We start from the raw sequence: 22,898 nt of genomic DNA on the forward strand, positions 1-22,898 counted from the left end.
TATGATGAAAAAAATGATTACAATATTTATGGAATTTGGTATTTGTATTTTTTCTCAGTAGTATGTAACATACTTTTTTCATTTAAATATTCCAACTTCACTAGTTCACAGGTTTGTAAAAGACAAGAGCTTAATTTTATTTACTTTTGGATAAACAAAATTCTCTTATACAGGGCTCTATAAAATTTTGTTAAATTAATTAACCCTATGTGTTTAGAATATTCCCAAAATATACAACAGTGTATTTTCTTCCCTTAAAAAGTGGGCTGGGGATGTGGCTCAAGTGGTAGTACCCCCACCTGGCATGCGTGAGGCACTGGGTTCAATCCTCAGCACCACATGAAAATTAAAAAAAAAAAAAAAAGTGGAGCAGAAGCCAGGCGCAGAGTATAATCCTGACTAACTGGGAGCCTGAGGCAGGAGGATAGCCAGTTGAGGGCCAGCCTGAGCAAGCCAGACCCTGTCTTGAAATTAAAAAAAAAAAAAAGGTGGTGGTGGGGTAGTGCCTTAGTTAGTGGTGGTTCATCCTCACTACCAAAAAACAAAAAAAGTGGAGTATGTTATGTATATTTTATCATGATTTAAAAAGTGGAGCATAACTAATATAACTTAGTTTTTCTTTCATAATACAGGATGATCCAGCAGTCACCTTTATGAATATAAAATTTCCATTGTCCAGCACATACCAGTGGCTATGTTTGAGGCTGCAGAAGACAGGGAAAGAGGCTAAGTTTTCCTTAGCATTTCCTCCCATCCCCTGCCTCAGCTTTTCTAACTTGGCATCCCTTTGACCTTCCTTAGATATCTCTCCTGCCCTGCAGCATTCCACCAACACACTCAGACATCACATAATTTATATATTTCCTGCCCTTCCTTTGAGTGATACCCATCAGATGTTAGGGAACGAAGAGATCTTGGAAAATAAGTGTTCCAAATTTACAGCTGATGGCCCATACCAGCCCACGCGGGACCCAGGCTCATAGTAGGTCTAGTCCACCCCTCCACCAGTGGGGCAGACACTCACCAGAGCCTAACCTCTGGCACAGGACTGCCTCTTCCGAACAGCAGACTACCTCAGAAGGTTGAGCCCAGCAGTCCAGATCCACCCACTCCAACTTGCACAGAACCTATTCTAGGATGCAGTGGCATTCATTGAGGAATACCAGAAAGGTCTGGAAGCCCAACATCAAGGTGAGATAAGACAATCTGCATGGGTACTACAAGAATGTAGGGAAGAAACTGTAATATCTCAGATCCACACTGCAAGAAAGGAAGACACATAGACAACATGAAAAAAACAAGGGAGGAAAGTGCCTCAAACAAACCAGGACTCTACAGTAACAGAACCCATGGACAGTGAAGTTGATGAAATTTTCAGAGAAGGGGTTCAGAAGGTTCATAATTAAAATGATCTGTGAATTAAAGAATGACCTAAATGAGTGAATACAGGCAAAAATTGATCACTCCAACAATGAGGTAAGAGAGTAAATACAGGTAGCAAAAGATTACTTCAAGAAAGAGATAGAGACTCTGAAAAAAAAAAACAGTCAGAAATCTTTGAAATGAAGGATACAATAAGTCAAATAAAAAAACTCAACAGAAAGCATATCCAACAGACTAGATCACTTGGAAGAAAGGATGTCAGATAATGAAGACAAAATATACAATCTGGAAAATAAAGTTGATCACACAGTGACGATAGTAAGAAACCATGAACAGACATTCCAAGAATTATGGGACAGCATCAAAAGACCAAATATAAGAGTTACTGGGACAGAGGAAGGCACAGTTTTTTCAAACCAAAGGAATGCACAATCTCCTCAATGAGATAATATCAGAAAATTTCCCAAGCATGAAGAACAAATTGGAAAACCAAATACAAGAGGCTTACAGGACACCAAATGCACAAAATTACAACAGATCTACACCAAGGCACATTATAGTGAAAATGCCTAGCATACAGAATAAGGATCTTAAAAGCCGCAATAGAGAGAAATTAAATCACATATGGGGGAGACCAATTTGAATCTCAGAAGATTTTTCAACCCGGACCCCCAAAGCCAGGAGATCGTGGAACAATATATACCAAGCTCTGAAAGAAAAAGTTGGCTCCGATCTACGTATTGTGGGGTCGGGCTCCAAATTCCTTAATAGGACACCCATAGCACGAGAGTTAATAACAAGAATCAACAAATGGGACTTACTGAAACTAAAAAGTTTTTTTCTCAGCAAGAGAAACAATAAGAGAGGTAAATAGGGAGCCTACATCATGGGAACAAATTTTTACTCCTCACACTTCAGACAGAGCCCTAATATCCAGAGTATACAAAGAACTCAAAAAATTAAACAATAAGATAACAAATAACCCAATCAACAAATGGGCCAAGGACCTGAACAGACACTTCTCAGAGGAGAATCAATCAATCAACAAGTACATGAAAAAATGCTCACCATCTCTAGCAGTCAGAGAAATGCAAATCAAAACCACCCTAAGACACCATCTCACTCCAGTAAGATTGGCAGCCATTATGAAGTCAAACAACAACAAGTGCTGGCGAGGATGTGGGGAAAAGGGTACTCTTGTACATTGCTGGTGGGACTGCAAATTGGTGAGGCCAATTTGGAAAGCAGTATGGAGATTCCTGGGAAAGCTGGGAATGGAACCATCATTTGACCCAGCTATTGCCCTTCTCAGACTATTCCCTGAAGACCTTAAAAGAGCATACTACAGGGATACTGCCACATCGATGTTCATAGCAGCACAATTCACAATAGCTAGACTGTGGAACCAACCCAGATGCCCTTCAATAGATGAATGAATAAAAAAAAATGTGGCATTTATACACAATGGAGTACTACGCAGCACTAAAAAATGACAAAATCATGGAATTTGCAGGGAAATGGATGGCATTAGAGCAGATTATGCTAAGTGAAGCTAGCCAATCCCTAAAAAACAAATACCAAATGTCTTCTTTGATAAAATGAGAGCAACTAAGAACAGAGCAGGGAGGAAGAGCAGGAAGAAAAGATTAAAAGTTCCACCAGAAAACTTCTTGAACCAGTAAATGAATTCAGCAAAGTAGCAGGATATAAAATCAACACCCATAAATCAATGGCATTTCTGTATCAGTGACAAATTCTCAGAAAGGGAAACGAGAAAAACTATCCCATTTTCAATAGCCTCAAAAAATAAATAAAATAAAATACTTGGAAATCGACTTAACAAAAGAGGTGAAAGATCTATATAATGAAAATTATGGAATCCTAAAGAAAGAAGTCAAAGAAGACCTTAGAAGATACAAAGATCTACCTTGCTCTTGGATAGGCAGAATTAATATTATCAAAATGACCATACTTCCAAAAGCACTATTCAGATTTAATGCAATTCTGATCAAAATTCCAATGACATTCCTCATAGAAAGAGAAAAAGCAATCATGAAACTCATCTGGAAAAATAAGAGTCCCAGAATAGCTAAAGCAATCCTTAGCAGGAAGAGTGAAGCAGGTGGCATCACTACATGAGACCTTAAACTAATCTACAGAGCAATAATAACAAAAACAGCATGGTACTGGCACCAAAATAGACTGGTAGACCAATGGTACAGAATAGAGGACACAGAGACTAACCCACAAAATTACAATTATCTTATATTAGACAAAGGTGTCAAAAACATTCATTGGAGAAAAGATAGCCTCTTCAACAAATGGTGCTGGGAAAACTGGAAATCCATATGCAACAAAATGAAATTAAATCCCTATCTCTCACCATGGACAAAACTCAACTCAAAATGAATCAAGGACTTAGGAATAAAACTAGAAACCTTGAGTCTAATAAAAGAAAAAGTAGGCCCTAATCTCCATCATGTGGGATTAGGCCCCAGCTTCCTTATAAGAAGTAATACCAATATTCTTCAATTTATCCTGTGTCACAAGAATTAAAATCAAGAATCAATAAATGGGATGGACTCAAACTAAAAGTTTCTTCTCATCAAAAGAAACAATCTGTGAGGTGAATAGAGAGCCTACATCTTGGGAGCAAATCTCTACCCCTCACACATCAGATAGAGCACTAATCTCTAAGGTATATAAAGAACTCAACATGATGATATGATTCAAAAAGCTAAGCACCGGGGCTGGGGCAGGGGCTCAGCGGTGGAGCACTCGCCTAGCATGTGAGGGGAGCTGGGTTCAATCCTCAGCACCACACAAAAATAAATAAAATAACAACAACAACAACAAAAAGCTAAGCACCATAAAAACAAATAATCCAATCAATAAGTGGGCCAAGGATCTGAAGAGACACTTCTCAGAAAATGATATACAATCAATCAATATATGAAAAAATGTTCATCATCTCTAGCAATTAGAGAAATGCAAATCAAAACCACTCTAAGATTTCATCTCACTCAGATGAGAATGGCAGCTATTACGAAGACAACAATAAATGTTGGTGAGGATGTGGGGAAAAAAGTACATTCATACACTGCTGGTGGGACTGCAAATTGGTGCAGCCAATATGGAAAGCAGTATGGAGATTTCTTGGAAAATTGGGAATGGAACCACCATTTGACCCAACTATCTGTCTCCTCAGTCTATACCCAAAGGACTTAAAAACAGCATACTACAGGGACACAGCCACATCAATGTTTATAGCAGCACAATTCATAATAACTAAACTGTGAAATCAACCTAGATACCCTTTAATAGATGAATGTATAAAAAAGATGGAATATTACTCAGCAATAAAAGAGAATAAAATCAGGGCATTTGCAGGTAAATTGATGGCACTGGAGGAGATAATGCTAAGTGCAGTTAGCCAATCCCCAAAAAACAAATGCTGAATGTTTTTTTGATATAAGGAGGCTGATTCATAGTGGGATAGGGAGAGGGAGCTTGGGAGGAATAGACGAACTCTAGATAGGGCAGAGGGATTGGAGGGGAAGGAAGGTGACATGGGGTTATAAATGATGGTGGAATGTGATGATCATTATTATCCAAAGTACAGGTATGAAGATACAAATTGATGTGAATATACTTTGTATACAATCAGAGGTATGAAAAATTGTGCTCTATATGTGTAATAAGAATTGTAATGCATTCCACTTTTTTGTATTTTGTATTTGTTATTTTGTATAAATAACAACAACAACAACAAAAAGAATGCTGAAAAAAATAATTTACAGCTGAGATAAAACATCTCCAGAGAAGGCAGAGTTACCCAGCCCAGCAGGTGGACAGAGGAAAAGCTGAGCTAGGATGTTTGCTTCCCTCTGCCCAGGCCAGAGCTTTCTCTATTTCCCTTGGTGACTGGCCAGACAAGATGTCAAATAGTTCTGGACTATAGTGATAATGGCTTGCTGCAGCACTTCAGCTACTAGATCAAGGTCAGAGAGGAAACTACAAATACAAACATGCTAGGGTGAAAGCCACCTGGTCTTACTATCAGAAATGTGGGTTCTTGCCACCAAGAAAGCAAGCACATGCAGAAATAACTAGGTACCCCTGCAAACAACCTTTTGATATGATGCTATTTGTCATATCAATAAATAACTCTTTATATTTGGCTTAAATCTTTTTTATCAAAAGTCAAGATTTTAAATATCCTATCTATGTTATATAATTAAATAAATATCCTATAACTATGGTATATAGTACATTATACTAAAGTCATGATTTGTCTTTCCCCTATTAAATAAAATGGTAGTTTACTTCACTTTGCATCTATCAGCAGCAAAAAAAAATTTCTTTAATTTTAAAGAAGCACTTTTTTATATTTATGCTTGCAACCCAAAATTCTCTCATGATATTAATATTGTTGCATGCATTATAAATGAAGCACATTTCTCTAATATTAGAAAACAATTCTGAAATTTTTTAAATTAAAAAACAATCTGGAAAATTATTATAATTTTTGTCACAGTAACATGCAGTTGATAACTATGCTTAATTAAACATTGAGTTTCATCTTAACCCTTAATGGTTCTCATTCACATTTTTTAAAACTTTTTTAAACAAAGCAAAGCCACACAAAACAAGAGAGATTAGTCTAAGAAATAATGAGGTTCTAATGTCTTGCTTACTTTCCATTGAGAGACTGAATTCAACTCAATGTTTCTAGGAGATATTTTTTGTTACAAATGCCAGTGGGATTATTTAGGCTTGAGTCATGCGCTTACCTGCACAATGCCTCTGCATCCAGCTGACGGGGATTTCTGTGGTCTATGATGATGATGTCATGATGTTTGTCCAGGAAACAGTCAAGGACTGTTTGTGCCTCCTTGGTTACTGTACACTTAAACCCTGCTTTTTCACATGCCCTGCAGAATCCCTTACACTGGTTATCTTCTTTGGTAAACACTAAAAGTACCTGAATCAAAAAGAGCACATACACATTTTTTTTCAGAGATGTTTTTAGAATTGTTATTTATTAACTATGATTTCCCAACTCTTTTCAGGCAAGGTCACACAAGAACATAATCATCAAATTCAAATCCTTCTTCTATCCATAACTCACAGCATTCTCATTTAGTTCCCCGAATCAGTGTTATTATCTATCTACTCTTAGTCTAGAAGTTCAAGTGCATGGCTCATATACTTACTTCTTTTGCTAATAAACCCACTGGCAGAACTCAACAAAGACTTTAAATAGAGCATTTTATATTGAAACTGAATCAATTAAAATACACAATATTTATTTAGTAAACAGAAACTTAATGGAGTATGCCTCTGATGACAAATGTTAATATTTCAGTGAAACTATAAAAACACTCAATTATTTCAATATTGTATTTTAAAGTTTTGACACCAAATTTTATATAGTTCCTTCAAGTTAAAAAAAATCACTCTGATTGTAAAAGTATAGGTAGACTGAAATATTACATTTCAAAGCCTACCACTTAAGTGACAAAGGAACAATACCAGGTGTGATAGGCAACATCTGTGTGGATGATACGACAAGAGCTGGCTATGCTAGCTCCAGCCCCAGATCTGGGAGGCCTGGATCTACTACCTCTTCCCTCTCCATCCAGGGCCCAACCAGAGCTGACTCCTGAACCAGAACATGGTTCCATCTCTTCAGAGCCAGACTCATTAATGTGGTAACAGTAATGGGTCAGGTGGAAATGAAGCAGCCATTATAAATGTTCATCTCCCTAAAGATCTCCCTAGAGGGGATGCCTGACTGCTATGGACTGTTTCTTCAAAAACTTCAAAGCTAACAGAAACATTCTTCCCCACGGTTTACTTCCTTCAAGTATACCCACAGCACAAATACCACGAATGCAAGGAACTAAGAGCATATACTTCCACCAGCCCTTTCCATATTTCTAAAAACGTAACAGTGAACATGTGTTTGCATGTGTACAGGGAGCCCCAAATAATCTGGTTAAATTTTAATGGATACTTTGTTTCCTGCTTATGATTAAACAAATGATAGATATTGCTAAACCAACTTAATGTGGACTGCAGACACATCTGTATCCCTAAATATCTCAATGTACATTTCTAAGGATGGTCTCTTATGTAAGTATAGTATTGTTGTCAAGGCCAGGAAATTTAATATTGATCCTATATTGCTATCTAACAGAGAAGACTTTATATTTTATACTGTTCTTATTTTGTTTTATTCTTGTTTTGTACTAGGGATTGAACCCAGGGGCACTTAACCACTTCCCCAGTCCTTTTTATATTTTTTAAATTTTGACACAGAATCTCACTAAATTGCTTAGGACCTTGCTAAATTGCTAAGACTGGCTTTGAACACACGATCTGCTTGCTTCAGCCTCCCAAATTGATGGGATTACAGATGTATACCACCACACCTGGCTATATTTTAAATATATAACTTTATTTTTTAATGAAAGTCAACATGTGAAAATCACAGCATGGTTCATTAGTACCTGAAGTTGATCTTGATGAAATCTCATGGGGCCAAATTGTACATCAGCCACTGCTCCCTGTAAGAAAGAGATTTGCTGTTTAACAAGGGAGAATCTTGCTTAAATTTTCTGTTTAATCAGTGCTACAGATGAAAGTAAAATGTCTACTCTAGAAAACAATTACATAAAGTAGATAGACAAATGTTCATCTCCCTAAAGATGAATTAAGAAAATTCCTAAGGATTTCCTTATATCCCCCAGGAAAAACTGGAGCAGGAAAGGAGAAATAAAATTAATCTGATCTTGGTGCTACCTTTTACAATGTGCAACTTTAAGTGAATTACTCAACCATTCTCAGTCTTAATTTCTTGTTTTATAAATATCAAATGACATTACAATATAAAGAGCCCCCCCCCAAATAGTAGACACCAAATAAACCTTGGTGCCCTCGATGCCTACTTCTGCCTTTCTCCTGATAGCAATGAAATCTTATATCCAAAAGGGCATATGAATAATGCAATCCAGCAGTCAAAACCACAGAATATCAAAGAAACCTCTGAGAAATAGTTGATGGTTTGTTTTACAGAGACAGGTAATAGCACTTGACAATAAGTGCTTATCCATATAAGAACTTATCATTAAAACATACCATGACAAACCCAACCCCAGTGAGCAGCCATAAACCAAATCAGGGATTGCCTGTTCTAGTCACTGTGCTTAGGACTGAACATGTTATTTCACTAAATTATCTCAGTAACATGGTGATCCGAGGTTCCGAGTATTTTGCTTAGGACTATATAGCTAGAAAGTGGTATTGCTGGGATTCTAATCCAGGTCTATTTAATTCCATACCCTGTGCTGCAAAGTTAGGGCTACCAGAAGGTTTGGGCAACTTGTTCTCTGCATAAAGGAGCCCAAGAGAGGGAAAAGGAAACCCAGTACCAGGTGATGAATTCTGGCACTGAGATTCTGACATAAGAGCAGTCACACTTTGCAATCTACATGTATTGAAGGGAACCTTATCCTAGTCCTCTGGTGATGGTAGGTTTCATACCTAGAGCAGAAACCAAAGAACTGGATCTATAAGAAACTTCCTACAAAACATTTCCTACTTAACTACCAACTCCTATCTCCCCCTGCAAACCGTAAGCTATAGTAAGCACATGTAACAAAATTCTTAGTGATAAGGGAACCATGAGAAGCTGATGTGTACTAATCTCCTAATTATGGGCCCCTGGCTAATTTCTGATTTTTCCTTGTAATAATTTTGTCTTTCAAAAGGCATAAAAAAGGGGCTAGAGTTGTAGCTCAGTGGTAGAGTGCCTGCCTCACACATCTGAGGCACTGAGTTTGATCCTCAGCATCACATAGAAAGAAAGAAAGAAAGAAAGAAAGATAGTGTGTTCATCCACAACTAAAAAAAAATGTTTTTTAAAAAAGGCATAAAAATGGGGCTGGGGTTGTGGCTCAGTGGTAGAGTGCTCACCTAGTATGCATAAGGCACTAGGTTCAATCCTCAGCACCACATAAATATAAAATAAAGATATTGTGTCAATCTAAAACTAGAAAAAAAAGCATAAAAAGAATGAGGATCTCTACTGTTTCAGATCTAAGACTAGGATTCTTTGGAAAGGAGGCAGAGTAAGGAAAACAGACAGCTAGAGGCACTGCACATCCTCTTGGGCTATGGAACTACTAGCCAGGCTCACAAAATAGAATTTCTGAAAGAGAAGATGGTCTAAGAGCCTGGAGGAGTCTAAAAAAAACTAGATAGAAGATGGAGGAATCTCCAATCTCTGTCCTAGTAGAATGTGTCTGTTTGGGGAACTCTTGTATTTGCAAATTCCAGAAGAAGCTTAGATAGTAAATTGAGATTAATTTCAGGCAATGTTAGCTCTTAGTCCATTGCAGTGGCCCAGCCCAACCTGCAGGAGGCAGCTGTATATGTGTTTCCAAAACAATCTGAACACATAGCAAAAAGGACTCCATTCTGCAAATTTCAGAGATCTGGGCTCTGAATGTTGAGGGGTTAACATACAGCTATAAGCATTTACAGTGAAAATCAAACAAGAAGGCTGGGGGTATGCCTACCATGCTCAAATCCCTGGGCTCAATCCGCAGTACCAAAAAATAATAAAATTAAAAATTAAAAACAATCAGTCAAGATCACAAATTATCAAATTAACTTTATAATTTAAGGAAATAGAAAAAGAACAAACTAAACCCAAATCTAGCAGGAGGAAGGAAATAATAAAGATTTACAGCAGAGATAAATGCAAAAGAGAATATACAAATAACAGAAAAATCAATGGAACCAAAAGTTCTTAAGAAAAAAACAATAAGTTAAAAAAACTTTTAACTAGGTGGAAATAAAGAGATTAGACTCAAATTTCTAAAAATCACAAATGAAAGTGGGGACATTGCTACCAAATCCATAGAAATAATATTTATAGGGGTCCTATGAACAACTGCATACCAACAAGTTGGATAACATGGATGAAATGGGCAAGTTACTAGAAATACAAAACTTGTCAAGATTAAATCACAAAAAAAGAGAGAATCCGGATAGATCTAAAACTAGCAAAAAGATTCAATCAGTAATATTAATAATAATAATAAACCCCATGACAGAAGATCCCTGGATCTGATGGTTTCATGGGCAAGTTCTATTAAATATTTAATTCCAATCCTTCTCAAATTTTTTCCAACAATTGAAGAGAAGGGAACACCTCCCTACTTATATTTATAAGTCCAGTGTTACTCTGATATCAAGACTAAACAAAGACACTAAGAAAACTATAGATCAATATCCTTTAAGAAAATGGATGTAAAAACTTTCAACAAATGCTAGCAAACTGAATTCAGCAGCACACTAAAAAGATAACATATGACCAAATGATGATGGTCATGGTGTATAATGCAAGAATAGTTCAACAACCAAGGCCCAAGATCGGGAGGAGAGGCTCGTCCGCCACATGCAGCCCAGAGACTGGGAGGAGAGGCCTGTCGGGGGCCCAGAGACATGTGGTGAGCCACCCCACACTGGGGTTCCTTATTCACCAAAGCATGGCTCCACAGCCCAACAACAGGGTACATATAGGCTTGAGGCTGCCACCACCACAAAACTGGGATATCACCACTTGTATCAAGGGACAACAATAAGGACCTGGTAAGACATCATCAAGGTTCCTGTGGCCTGGCTACACCATGGGTATCCCTACTAGGGGTGCTAACAGTTATCCTGTTGCTGAGGTAACAGGGAGTCTTGCATGGGGTTGCCTATCTCTTGTTTCTCCTACTAACAGCCAACTTCTTATGATTACCCTCTCACTATCATATAATCTAATACTTCCACATTCTAACATCCTACCTCATACACATCTCAGCCAACCCCCTAGGCCGCCTCCTACTATTAGAAACTGTAAACCATTATGCAAACCTATTGACTATAAGGCAGAAGATAACCGAACTCATCATTTTTGATTTTAGTGCAAAACTGTAAATGTAAAAATAGAAGCTAACCAATATATGGCTGCACATTGGGTACAATGAGTGCTGGAATACTGATTCTCTCCCTTAAAAGGTATTGGTAATCTATAGTGACACTATAAGACAATAGGGCAGAAGCTGTCATACTTCAGATCTACACTGCAAGAGAGGAAGACTCTTAGACATCATGAAAAAACAAGGGAGGAAAGTGCCCCAAACAAACCGAAATACTACAACAATAGTATTGGCCAGGCTCACAAGATAGAATTTCTGAAAGAAAAGATGGTCTAAAAGCTCTGGAGGAGTCTAAAAAGAACTAGGTAGAAGATGGAGGAATCTCCAATCTCTGTCCTAGTAGAATGTGTCTAATTCAACTGTTTGGGGAACTCTGGGGTCTATTAAAGACTTGCAACTTCCAGAAGAAGCTTAGATAGTAAATTGAGATTAATTTCAGGCATATTCGTAGATAGCAAAGCAGGTGAACTGTCAGAGAAGGAGCTCAGAATATATATAATTAAAATGATTTGGGAATTAAAGAACAACTAAGTGAGCAGATACAGGCAAAAATCGACCACTCCAACAAAGAGATAAGAGAGCAAGAGAGCAAATACAAGTTTCTAGAGACTACTTCAAGAAAGAGATAGAGATGCTGGGGGGAAAAAAACAAATAGAAATCCCTGAAATGAAAGAAACAATAAACCAATTAAAAAACTCAATAAATAGCTTCGCCAACAGACTAGATCACTTGGAAGTCAGAACTTCAAACAATAAAGACAAAAATATACAATCTTGAAAATAAAGTTGACCACACAGTGAAGATAGTACGAAACCATAAAGAGAATATCCAAGAATTATGGAATACCATCAAAAGACCAAATTTAAAATTTATTGGGATAGAGGAAGGTTCAGAGATTCAAACCAAAAGAATGTACAATCTCTTCAATGAAATAATAGCAGAAAATTTCCCAAGCATGAAGAATGAACTGGAAAATCAAATACAAGAGGCCTATAGGACACCAAATGTACAAAATTACAACAGAGTTACATCAAGACACATTATAATGAAAATGCCCCGCATAGAGAATAAGGATAGAATTTTTAAAGGCCGCAAGAGAAAATGATCAGATTACCTATAATGGAAGACCAATTCAGATCTCAGTAAATTTTCCAACCCAAACTCTCAAAGCCAGGAAATCCAGGAACAACATATACCAAGCTCTAAAAAATAATGGATGCCAACCAAGAATCTTATATCCAGCAATATTAAGCTTCACATTTGACGATGAACTAAAAAACCTTTCATGATAAACAAAAGCTAAAAGAATTTACAGCAAGAAATCCTGCACTATAGAACATTCTTGGAAAAATATTCCACAAAGAGGAAATAAAAATCAATAATGAAAATCTGTAAAGGGAAGAACTACAATAAAGGAAAAGCCAACCAAAAGTTAAAAACAAAGTCAAGTTAAATATCAAAAATAAACAAAAATGACCTGTAATACAATTCACGTCTCTTTAACTTTTTGGTAAATTTTTACACATAAACAGTTTAACTACAATATCATCTAATTTTTCAGGTTTTTGTTTATTTCATATTTTTTGTTTTCCATTTATCTTCACAAAATTATACAAATATGTTCTTAAAAAGTTTTAATATTTTGTATGCTATATTTTAAATTATAATTAATTTGGTATATGTATATACATTGCCTGTGATATGAGATGAGGTATATTTTATACTCCCTTATAATTTGAAATCCATTATTCAGGATTCAAGGATGAAAAAAGATCAATCAGAGTAAAAAATGTTTAATAAGGTATTTATAAAGGTAAGGGCAAGGTTGAGGGAAACCAACAAATTTTGTGAAGCAATTTTCCTTCTGTAAACTTGGAGAGGTAGGAAGTGAAATAAAAGAGAGCCATCATGAAAAAAGGAGAAGGTGACCTAACTGAAGTTATTCCCACCAAAATCATGTGGAAACCAACTGACATTCTAATAGAGTCTTATAGGGAGGAGGAATAAAACACCTCACTGAACTCACCAAGAAACCAAATAACAAAGGGACTTATCATGCAGCCTACAGCATATGTCTCAACAAAAGGTGAAAGATGGAGAAAGGAGCCAATATAGCAGCCATTAGTTACATGAGGCCACTGAGTATCTGAAATGAGTCTAGTCTGAATTGAGGTGTGCTATGTGTTAAATAGATATTAGATTCCAAAGAATTACTAGGACAAAGAAAATGGACATGAAATATCTTGCTAACAATTATTTTCTTTGCAAATTATGTTGGTAATCCATTGGGTTAAATGAAAATATATTAAAATTAATTACTCTGTTTAAAAAAAAGAAGTAAAAAAGAACAAGGTAACATTCTGTATCTAGCAAAAAGATGTATCTTGATGGTATATATCCATATATATGTTGTCATTTTTTATATTTGTATTATCAAAATTCATATAACTATAGGGGCTGGGGTTGTGGCTCAGTGGTAGAGCGCTCACCTAGCATGCACAAGGCACTGGGTTCGATCCTCAGCACTACATAAATGTAAAATAAAGATATTGTGTCCACCTAAAACTTAAGAATAAATATTTTTTTAAAAAAATTCATGTAACTATAAAAATAAATAGGGTAAATTGTACCATACAGAAATCATATCTCAACAACAACAAAAAAAGTTCAAAGCCAGCCTCAGCAATGGTGAGGCGCTAAGCAACTCAGTGAGATCCTTGTCTCTAAATAAATAAAATACAAAATAGGGCTGGGGATGTGACTCAGTGGTTGAGTGCCCCCAAGTTCAATCCCTGGTATCCCCTACCCAAAAAATTATTTCTTGATTGTAGGACTTTTTCAGTCTTTAATATTCCATTTGAGCTGGGCATGGTGGTGCGCACTTATAATTCCACCTATTCAGTGAGGTTGAGGGTGCCGGATTATAAGTTCAAAGCCAGCCTGAGTGATTTACTAAATTATGATTTACAAAAATTATGAAGCGCTGTTCAATGGTAGAGTACCCCTAGGCTCCATTCCCAGTACCCCCCCCCCAAAAAAGAAAGAAGGTAACCTGATGTTAACCAACCAGTTGTTTGTGCGTTGTTTTGTCTCCCTGCCCCTTCCTTATAAAGAAAATATCTCTGAAATTAAAAAAATAGTTCAACAGATGAAAATCAATCAATGTAATACAGCACATTAACAGAATAAAGGGAAGCCCCACATGATCACTTCAATTAGTGTAGAAAAAGCATATGGCAAAACTCAATAGCCTTTCATGACCAAAAACACTCAACAAATTAGGAATAGAAGGAAAATATCTCAACAAAGTCATACATGAAAAACCCACAACTAACATCAAACTCAATGGTGAAACACTGAAAGCTTTTCCTCTAAGACAAAAACAAGGAAAGAAGACTACTTTCACCACTTCTATTCAAAACATTACTGGAAAGTTCTAGCCAAAGCAATTAAGCAAGAAAAATACATGAGGCATCAAAATGGAAAAAAATGATTAAAACTATCTTTGTTCATAAATGATATAATCCCATATGTAGAAAATCCTAAAGGTTATACATAAAAAGCTGTCAGAACTAATAAATGAATTCAGTAAAACAGCAGATACAAAAATCAAATGCATTACTAGATACTAACAATGATCAATCTGAAAAGGAAATTACAAAAAGAATTCCATTGACAATAGTATCAAAAAGAATAAACTGCTTGACACAAATGAATGGCAGTACATCCCAATGTATATGGATTAGAAGATAATATTGCTAAGATATCAATATTACCTAAAGCAATCTAAATATTTATACTCTCTATTAAAATCTCAATGATGACCATCACATTCCACAATCCTTGCTATTCCCCTTCCCCTCCTCCCTTTCCTTCCGACCCCTCTTCACTATCTAGAAATAATGGTCAGCCCAGCCAGACCAGAGGAGGAAGACACGCCAGGCGCCCAGCCAGACCGGAGGAGGAAGTCCGGCCCCGACCTGAGTGCTAGTCCGGAGGAAGCCCATCAACCCTTAAAACCCATCAAAGGGGGTGTGGCTACCAGCACGGTTCTGCGGCTGATCCAGGTACCCGGTTTCCAACTCCCCCACCCTTAGCTGCGATAACTCAAAATATTTTCCACAAGCTTTTGGGGGTTGTAGCTATCAACGCAAAACAACAACTGTACAGGCACCTGGGTTCTACCTCAGAGACTAGAGTAGGGAAGATACAGGTGGAAGCTCATTTCCTTTCACATTGGCTATACCCACCACCCTGAATACAGAGGCTCAAGCTAGGAATAGACAACGCCACCTACTGGAAGCAAGGAAAACAGTGTTCTGAGAGACTTTTTTTTTTTTTCACTCTCTTTCTCTTTTCTTCTCTCTCTTCCACAACTTCAGCATATGTGAAACCAAGAACTGTGCATGAACAACCGAATTACCAAAGTAATATTAGAGGAATTGCATATACCCCACCTCCCCTCCATTTTTTTTCTTTATTTCTATCTTACATCCCTTTCCCTTCTCTTATTTCTCTTTTCTTCCTTGTTATTTTATTTCTTTTTTTTTAATTCGTATTCTCTCTATCCCACTTTCAATCTCCTAACTTTTGCTATTATACATAGGGTAACTATCTAAATAGATAGGAGGTTGAGTCTATACATTCTTCCATAAATTACCAGTCTAGTGGTTAGAGTTCTCCAAAGGTGCTAAGTTAGTTTAACCTCATACCCTCACTCCTCTCCCTCTAAGTATAACATCCTTCGTCTCAAATTAAGTTTTCTATATGCCACCAGATATGGTACGCCTTTTATGAAACTAAGGAATATATTCTTAAGTAATAATTAAAATCAATATCTATAGTCTTAGAATCTAACTATAAATGTATTAATAATGAAAACTTGTGCTTAGATTATGTACTGTTAATATTGGGATCTGTTAACATTGTCTTGCTCCGCAAAAGAGGGATTTTGGAGCTTTACAAGAACAATACAAATATATAAGGGGAAAAACATTGGCACAACAGTTTCACAAAGCTAGAAAGAATCATGAGCAGTATGAAAAGACAAGGAAAGAAAGGACCACAAACAATACAGGTCAATTCAACATTAGATGAAGTAATATCTGCAGCTGATGGAATGTCAGACAAAGAGTTCAGGATATACATGCTTCAGATGATCTGGAGTCTCAAGGAAGACATTAAACATCAAATTCAGACAATGAAAAATCACTTTGACAATGAATTACATAAACAAATCCAAGAAGCAAAAGATGAACTCTATAGGGAGATAGAGGATATAAAAAACAAACAAACAGAAATCCTGGAAATGCAGGAAACAATAAACCAAATTAAAAGCTCAAATGAGAGTATTAGCAGCAGAGTAGAACACTTAGAAGACAGAACTTCAGACAACGAACACAAAGCTTTTCAACTTGAAAAGAACATAGACAGCTAAGCGAGAATGTTAAGAAATCATGAGCAGAACATCCAAGAATTATGGAATAACATCAAAAAACCAAACCTAAAAGTTATTGGAATACAAGAGGGTACAGAGGTCCAAACCAAGGGAATGAGCAATCTATTCAATGAAATAATACTAGGAAACTTCCCAGACTTAAAGAATGAAAAAGAAATCCTAATACTAGAAGCCTACAGGACACCAAAAATACAAAATCATAAGAGATCCACACCAAGACACATAATAATGAAGATGCCCAACATACAGAATAAGGAGAGAATCTTAAAAGCCACAAGAGAGAGGAAGCAGATTACATATAGGGGTAAACCAATCAGTATAACTGCTGATCTTTCAACACAGACTCTGAAAGCTAGAAGATCCTGGAACAACATATTTCAAATGCTGAAAGAAAAAGGGTTCCAACCAAGAATCATGTATCCAGCGAAATTAATCTTCAGGATTGAAGATGAAATAAAAATCTTCCACGATAAACAAAAGTTAAAAGAATTTGCAGCTAGAAAACCAGCTCTTCAAAACATCCTTGGCAAAACATTACAGGAAGAGGAAATGAAAAATAACAATGAAAACCAACAGCGGGAGGTAGTACAGTAAAGGAAAAACTAAGCATAGAGGAAAAACAAATCATGTTAAGTATCGTACATAACCAAATATGGCTGGAAATACAAACCATATCTCAATAGTAACCCTAAATGTTAATGGCTTAAATGCACCAATCAAAAGACATAGGCTAGTAGAATGGATTTAAAAAAAAAGATCCAACAATATGCTGCCTACAGGAGACGCATCTGATAGGAAAAGACATAAACAGACTGAAGGTGAAAGGTTGGGAAAAATCATATCACTCATACGGTCCCCGGAAGCAAGCAGGGGTGTCCATATTTGTATAATATAAAATATATATAAAATAGACTTCAAGCCAAAGTTAATCAAAAGGGATAAACAAGGACACTACATACTGCTCAAGGGAACCATACACCAACAAGACTTGACGATCATTAATATATATGCCCCAAACAATGGTGCAGCTACGTTCATCAAACAAACTCTTCTCAAGTTAAAGAGTATAATAGACTACAACACAATAATCATGGGAGATTTTAACACACCTCTCTTACCACTGGACAGATCTTCCAAACAAAAGTTGAATAAAGAAACCATAGAGCTCAATAATACAATTAAAAACTTAGACTTAATTGATATATACAGAATATACCACCCAACATCAAGCGGATACACTTTCTTCTCAGCAGCACATGGATCCTTCTCAAAAATAGACCATATATTATGTCACAGGGCAAGTCTTAGCAATTACAAAGGAGTTGAGATACTACCATGCATTTTATCTGATCATAATAGAATGAAATTGGAAATCAATAACAAAATGAGAAAGGAAAAATCCTACATCACATGGAGAAATATGCTACTGAATGAACAAAGGGTTACAGAAGACATCAAAGAGGAAATTTAAAAATTCTTAGAGGTAAACGAAAACTCAGACACAACATATCGAAATCTCTGGGACATTATGAAAGCAGTACTAAGAGGAAAATTCATTTCATGGAGTTCATTCCTTAAAAGAAAGAAAAGCCAACAAATAAATGACCTCACACTACACCTCGAAGCCTTAGAAAAAGAAGAACAAATCAGCAGCAAATACAGTAGAAGGCAAGAAATAATTAAAATTAGAGCTGAAATCAATGAAATCGAAACAAAAGAAACAATTGAAAAAATTGACAAAACCAAAAGTTGGTTCTTTGAAAAAATAAATAAGATTGATAGACCACTAGCCACACTACCGAAGAGAAGAAGAGAGAGAACCCAAATTACTAGCATACAGGATGAAAAAGGCAACATCACAACAGACAATTCATAAATACAGAAGATAATTAGAAATTATTTTGAAACCCTATACTCTAATAAAATAGAAGATAGTGAAGGCATCAATAAATTCCTTAAGACATATGAACTACCCAGATTGAGTCAGGATGATATAAACAACCTAAACAGAACAATATCAAGTGATGAAATAGAAGAAGCCATCAAAAGACTACCAACCACGAAAAGCCCAGGACTGGATGGATATACAGCAAAGTTTTACAAGAACTTTAAAGAAGAACTAATACCAATACTCCACAATCTATTTCAGGAGATAGAAAAAGAGGGAGAACTTCCAGATTCATTCTATGAGGCCAAGATCACCCTGATTCCCAAACCAGATAAAGACACCTCAAAGAAAGAAAACTACAGACCAATATCCCTAATGAATTTAGATGCAAAAATCCTCAATAAAATTCTGGCAAATTGGATACAAAACATATCAAAAAGATCGTGCACCATGATCAAGTAGGATTCATCCCTGGGATGCAAGGTTGGTTCAATATACGGAAATCAATAAACGTTATTCATCACATCAATAGACTTAAAGATAAGAACCATATGATCATCTTGATAGACGCAGAAAAAGCATTCGACAAAGTACAGCATCCCTTTATGTTCAAAACATTAGAAAAACTAGGGATAACAGGAACTTACCTCAACATTGTAAAAGCTATATATGCTAAGCCTCAGGCTAGCATCATTCTAAATGGAAAAAAACTGAAGGCATTCCCTCTAAAATCTGGAACAAGACAGGGATGCCCTCTATCACCACTTCTATTCAATATAGTTCTCAAAATACTGGCCAGAGCAATTAAACAGACAAAAGAAATTAAAGGCATTAAGATAGGAAAAGAAGAACTTAAATTATCACTATTTGCGGATGATATGATTTTATACCTAGAAGACCCAAAAGGGTCTACAAAGAAACTACTAGAGCTAATAAACGAATTCAGCAAAGTAGCAGGATATAAAATCAACACGCATAAATCAAAGGCATTCCTGTATATCAGCAACAAACCTTCTGAACTGGAAATGAGGAAAACCACCCCATTCACAATATCCTCAAAAAAAATAAAATACATGGGAATCAACCTAACAAAAGAGGTGAAAGATTTATACAATGGAAACTACAGAACCCTAAAGAGAGAAATAGAAGAAGATCTTAGAAGACGGAAAAATATACCCTGTTCATGGATAGGCAGAACTAACATCATCAAAATGGCGAAATTACCAAAAGTTCTCTACAGGTTCAATGCAATGCCAATCAAAATTCCAACGGCATTTCTTATAAAAATAGATAAAGCAATCATGAAATTCATATGAAAAAATAAAAGACCCAGAATAGCAAAAGCAATTCTAAGCAGGAAGTGTGAATCAGGAGGTGTAGCGATACCAGATTTCAAACTGTACTACAAAACAATAGTAACAAAAACAGCATGGTACTGGTACCAAAACAGGCGGATGGACCAATGGTACAGAATAGAGGATACAGAGACCAATCCACAAAATTACAACTATCTTATATTCAATGAAGGGGCTAAAAGCATGCAATGGAGGAAGGATAGCATCTTCAACAAATGGTGCTGGGAAAACTGAAAATCCATAAGCAACAAAATGAAACTGAATCCCCTTCTCTCGCCATGCACAAAAGTTAACTCAAAATGGATCAAGGACCTAGATATCAAATCAGAGTCTCTGCGTCTGATAGAACATAAGGTTGGCTACGATCTACATACTGTGGGGTCGGGCTCCAAATTCCTCAATAGGACACCCATAACACAAGAGTTAATAACAAGAATCAACAAATGGGACTTACTCAAACTAAAAAGTTCTTTCTCAGCAAAAGAAACAATAAGAGAGGTAAATAGGGAGCCTACATCATGGGAACAAATCTTTACTCCTCACACTTCAGATAGAGCCCTAATATCCAGAGTATACAAAGAACTCAAAAAATTAAACAATAAGAAAACAAATAACCCAATCAACAAATGGGCCAAGGACCTGAACAGACACTTCTCAGAGGAGGACATACAATCAATCAACAAGTACATGAAAAAATGCTCACCATCTCTAGCAGTCAGAGAAATGCAAATCAAAACCACCCTAAGATACCACCTCACTCCAGTAAGACTGGCAGTCATTATGAAATCAAACAACAACAAGTGTTGGCGAGGATGTGGGGAAAAGGGTACTCTTGTACATTGCTGGTGGGACTGCAAATTGGTGCGGCCAATATGGAAAGCAGTATGGAGATTCCTGGGAAAGCTGGGAATGGAACCACCATTTGACCCAGCTATTGCCCTTCTCGGACTATTCCCTGAAGACCTTAAAAGAGCATACTACAGGGATACTGCCACATCGATGTTCATAGCAGCACAATTCACAATAGCTAGACTGTGGAACCAACCCCGATGCCCCTCAATAGATGAATGGATTAAAAAAATGTGGCATTTATACACAATGGAGTACTACGCAGCACTAAAAAATGACAAAATCATGAAATTTGCAGGGAAATGGATGGTATTAGAGCAGATTATGCTAAGTGAAGCTAGCCAATCCCTAAAAAACAAATGTCAAATGTCTTCTTTGATATAATGAGAGCAACCAAGAACAGAGCAGGGAGGAAGAGCAGGAGGAAAAGATTAACATTAAATAGAGTCATGAGGTGGGAGGGAAAGGGAGAGAAAAGGGAAATTGCATGGAAATGGAAGGAGACCCTCATTGATATACAAAATTACATATAAGAGAATTTGAGGGGGAAGGGAGAAAAAATAAGGAGAGAAATGAATTACAGTAGATGGGGTAGAGAGAGAAGATGGGAGGGGAGGGGAGGGGGGATAGTAGAGGATAGGAAAGGTACCAGAATACAACAGTTACTATTATGGCATTATGTAAAAATGTGGATGTGTAACTGATGTGATTCTGCAATCTTTGTAATGCTTTGAATAACCAATAAAAAAATAATAAAAAAATAGAAATAATGGTCATCATTATACAAAATACATGTATGAAGATTTGAATTTGGTGTCAACATACCTTATATACAAACAGAGATATGAAAATTTGTGATATATATGTGTATTAAGAATTGTAATGCAAAAAAATGAGTACATGTATAATGGCATAATTTGGTGTGTACTTACTTTATATACAGAGTTACGAAAAATTGTGCTGTATATAAGTAATAATGAGTATAATGCATTCCACTATTGTCATGTATTTTTAAAAAATCTCAATGATTTTTTTGCAGTAATAGATAAATCTATCATAGAATTCATAAGAATCACAAGGGATCCTAAATATCCAAAACAATCTTGAAAAAGAACAAAATAGAAAGACTCACAATTCCTGATTTCAAAACCTAGTATAGGGGCTGGTGTGTTGGCTCAGTGGTAGAGTGCTCGCCTAGCATGCATGAGGCACTAGGTTCGATCCTCAGTACCACATATTTGTGAAATGAAGATATTGTGTCCATCTAAAACTTAAGAATAAATATTAAAAAAACTAGTATAAGGCAAAGTGGTACTGGCACAAAGAGAGACATACATGCCAGTGGGATTAAACAGAGTCCAAAAGTAAAATTTATGTGATAAATTAATCTTTAGCAAGGGTGTCAACAACATTCAATGGGAGGAAGGACAATCTTTTCAACAAATGCTGCTAGAATACTATAGTGATCCATGTATATTGATGTTTTTTAAGTAGTGCAATTCACAATAGCAAAATTCTGGAAATAGCACTGGTATCTGCCCACAGATTAATGGATAAAGAAAATGTTGTATATAGGGCTGGGGATGTAGCTCAGTGATAACACACTTACCTAGCATGCATGAGGATCTGGGTTTGATTCCCAGCATTGCACCAAGAAAGAAAATAAGTATATATACACACACAAGTTTTACTCAGCCATAAAGATGAAATTATGCCATTTGTTAGTAAATAGAACTACAAAAGATCATGCTAAGTGAAATGAGCCAGACTCAGAAACTCAAGGGTTATATGTTTTCTCTTATATGTAGAAGCTGGAGGGAGGGGTACAGAGAATAAAAAAGGCAAACTCATGAAAATTGAAGGGAAACCAGTATAAGTAGAAGGGAGTAAGGGAAAGAGAAGAAAGAAGAAAAAGGGGGGAAGAAAAAGGGTAAATAAAATCAACCAAATTATGCATACATGAATA

General features: G+C 36.3%; 1 protein-coding gene across 4 annotated transcripts in view; it reads right to left on the reverse strand.

Moving 5' to 3' along the window:
• The window catches only part of Pde8a (phosphodiesterase 8A), a 150,943-nt gene that overhangs the window by 58,589 nt on the left and 69,456 nt on the right, over window positions 1-22,898 (reverse strand). For all 4 annotated transcript variants that reach the window (XR_013090785.1, XM_076851289.1, XM_076851291.1 and 1 more), the window contains 2 exons: window positions 7,899-7,955; window positions 6,177-6,367 (listed from right to left, as the gene is read on the reverse strand). Coding sequence is in view for 3 of the 4 variants with exons in the window: in XM_076851289.1 (XP_076707404.1) it covers window positions 6,177-6,367; window positions 7,899-7,955 (248 nt within the window). In the remaining variant the exon portion in view is untranslated. The remainder of the gene's footprint in view (window positions 1-6,176; window positions 6,368-7,898; window positions 7,956-22,898) is intronic.

Source organism: Callospermophilus lateralis, chromosome 3 (genome assembly GCF_048772815.1).
Source record: "Callospermophilus lateralis isolate mCalLat2 chromosome 3, mCalLat2.hap1, whole genome shotgun sequence".
NCBI lineage: Eukaryota > Metazoa > Chordata > Mammalia > Rodentia > Sciuridae > Callospermophilus > Callospermophilus lateralis.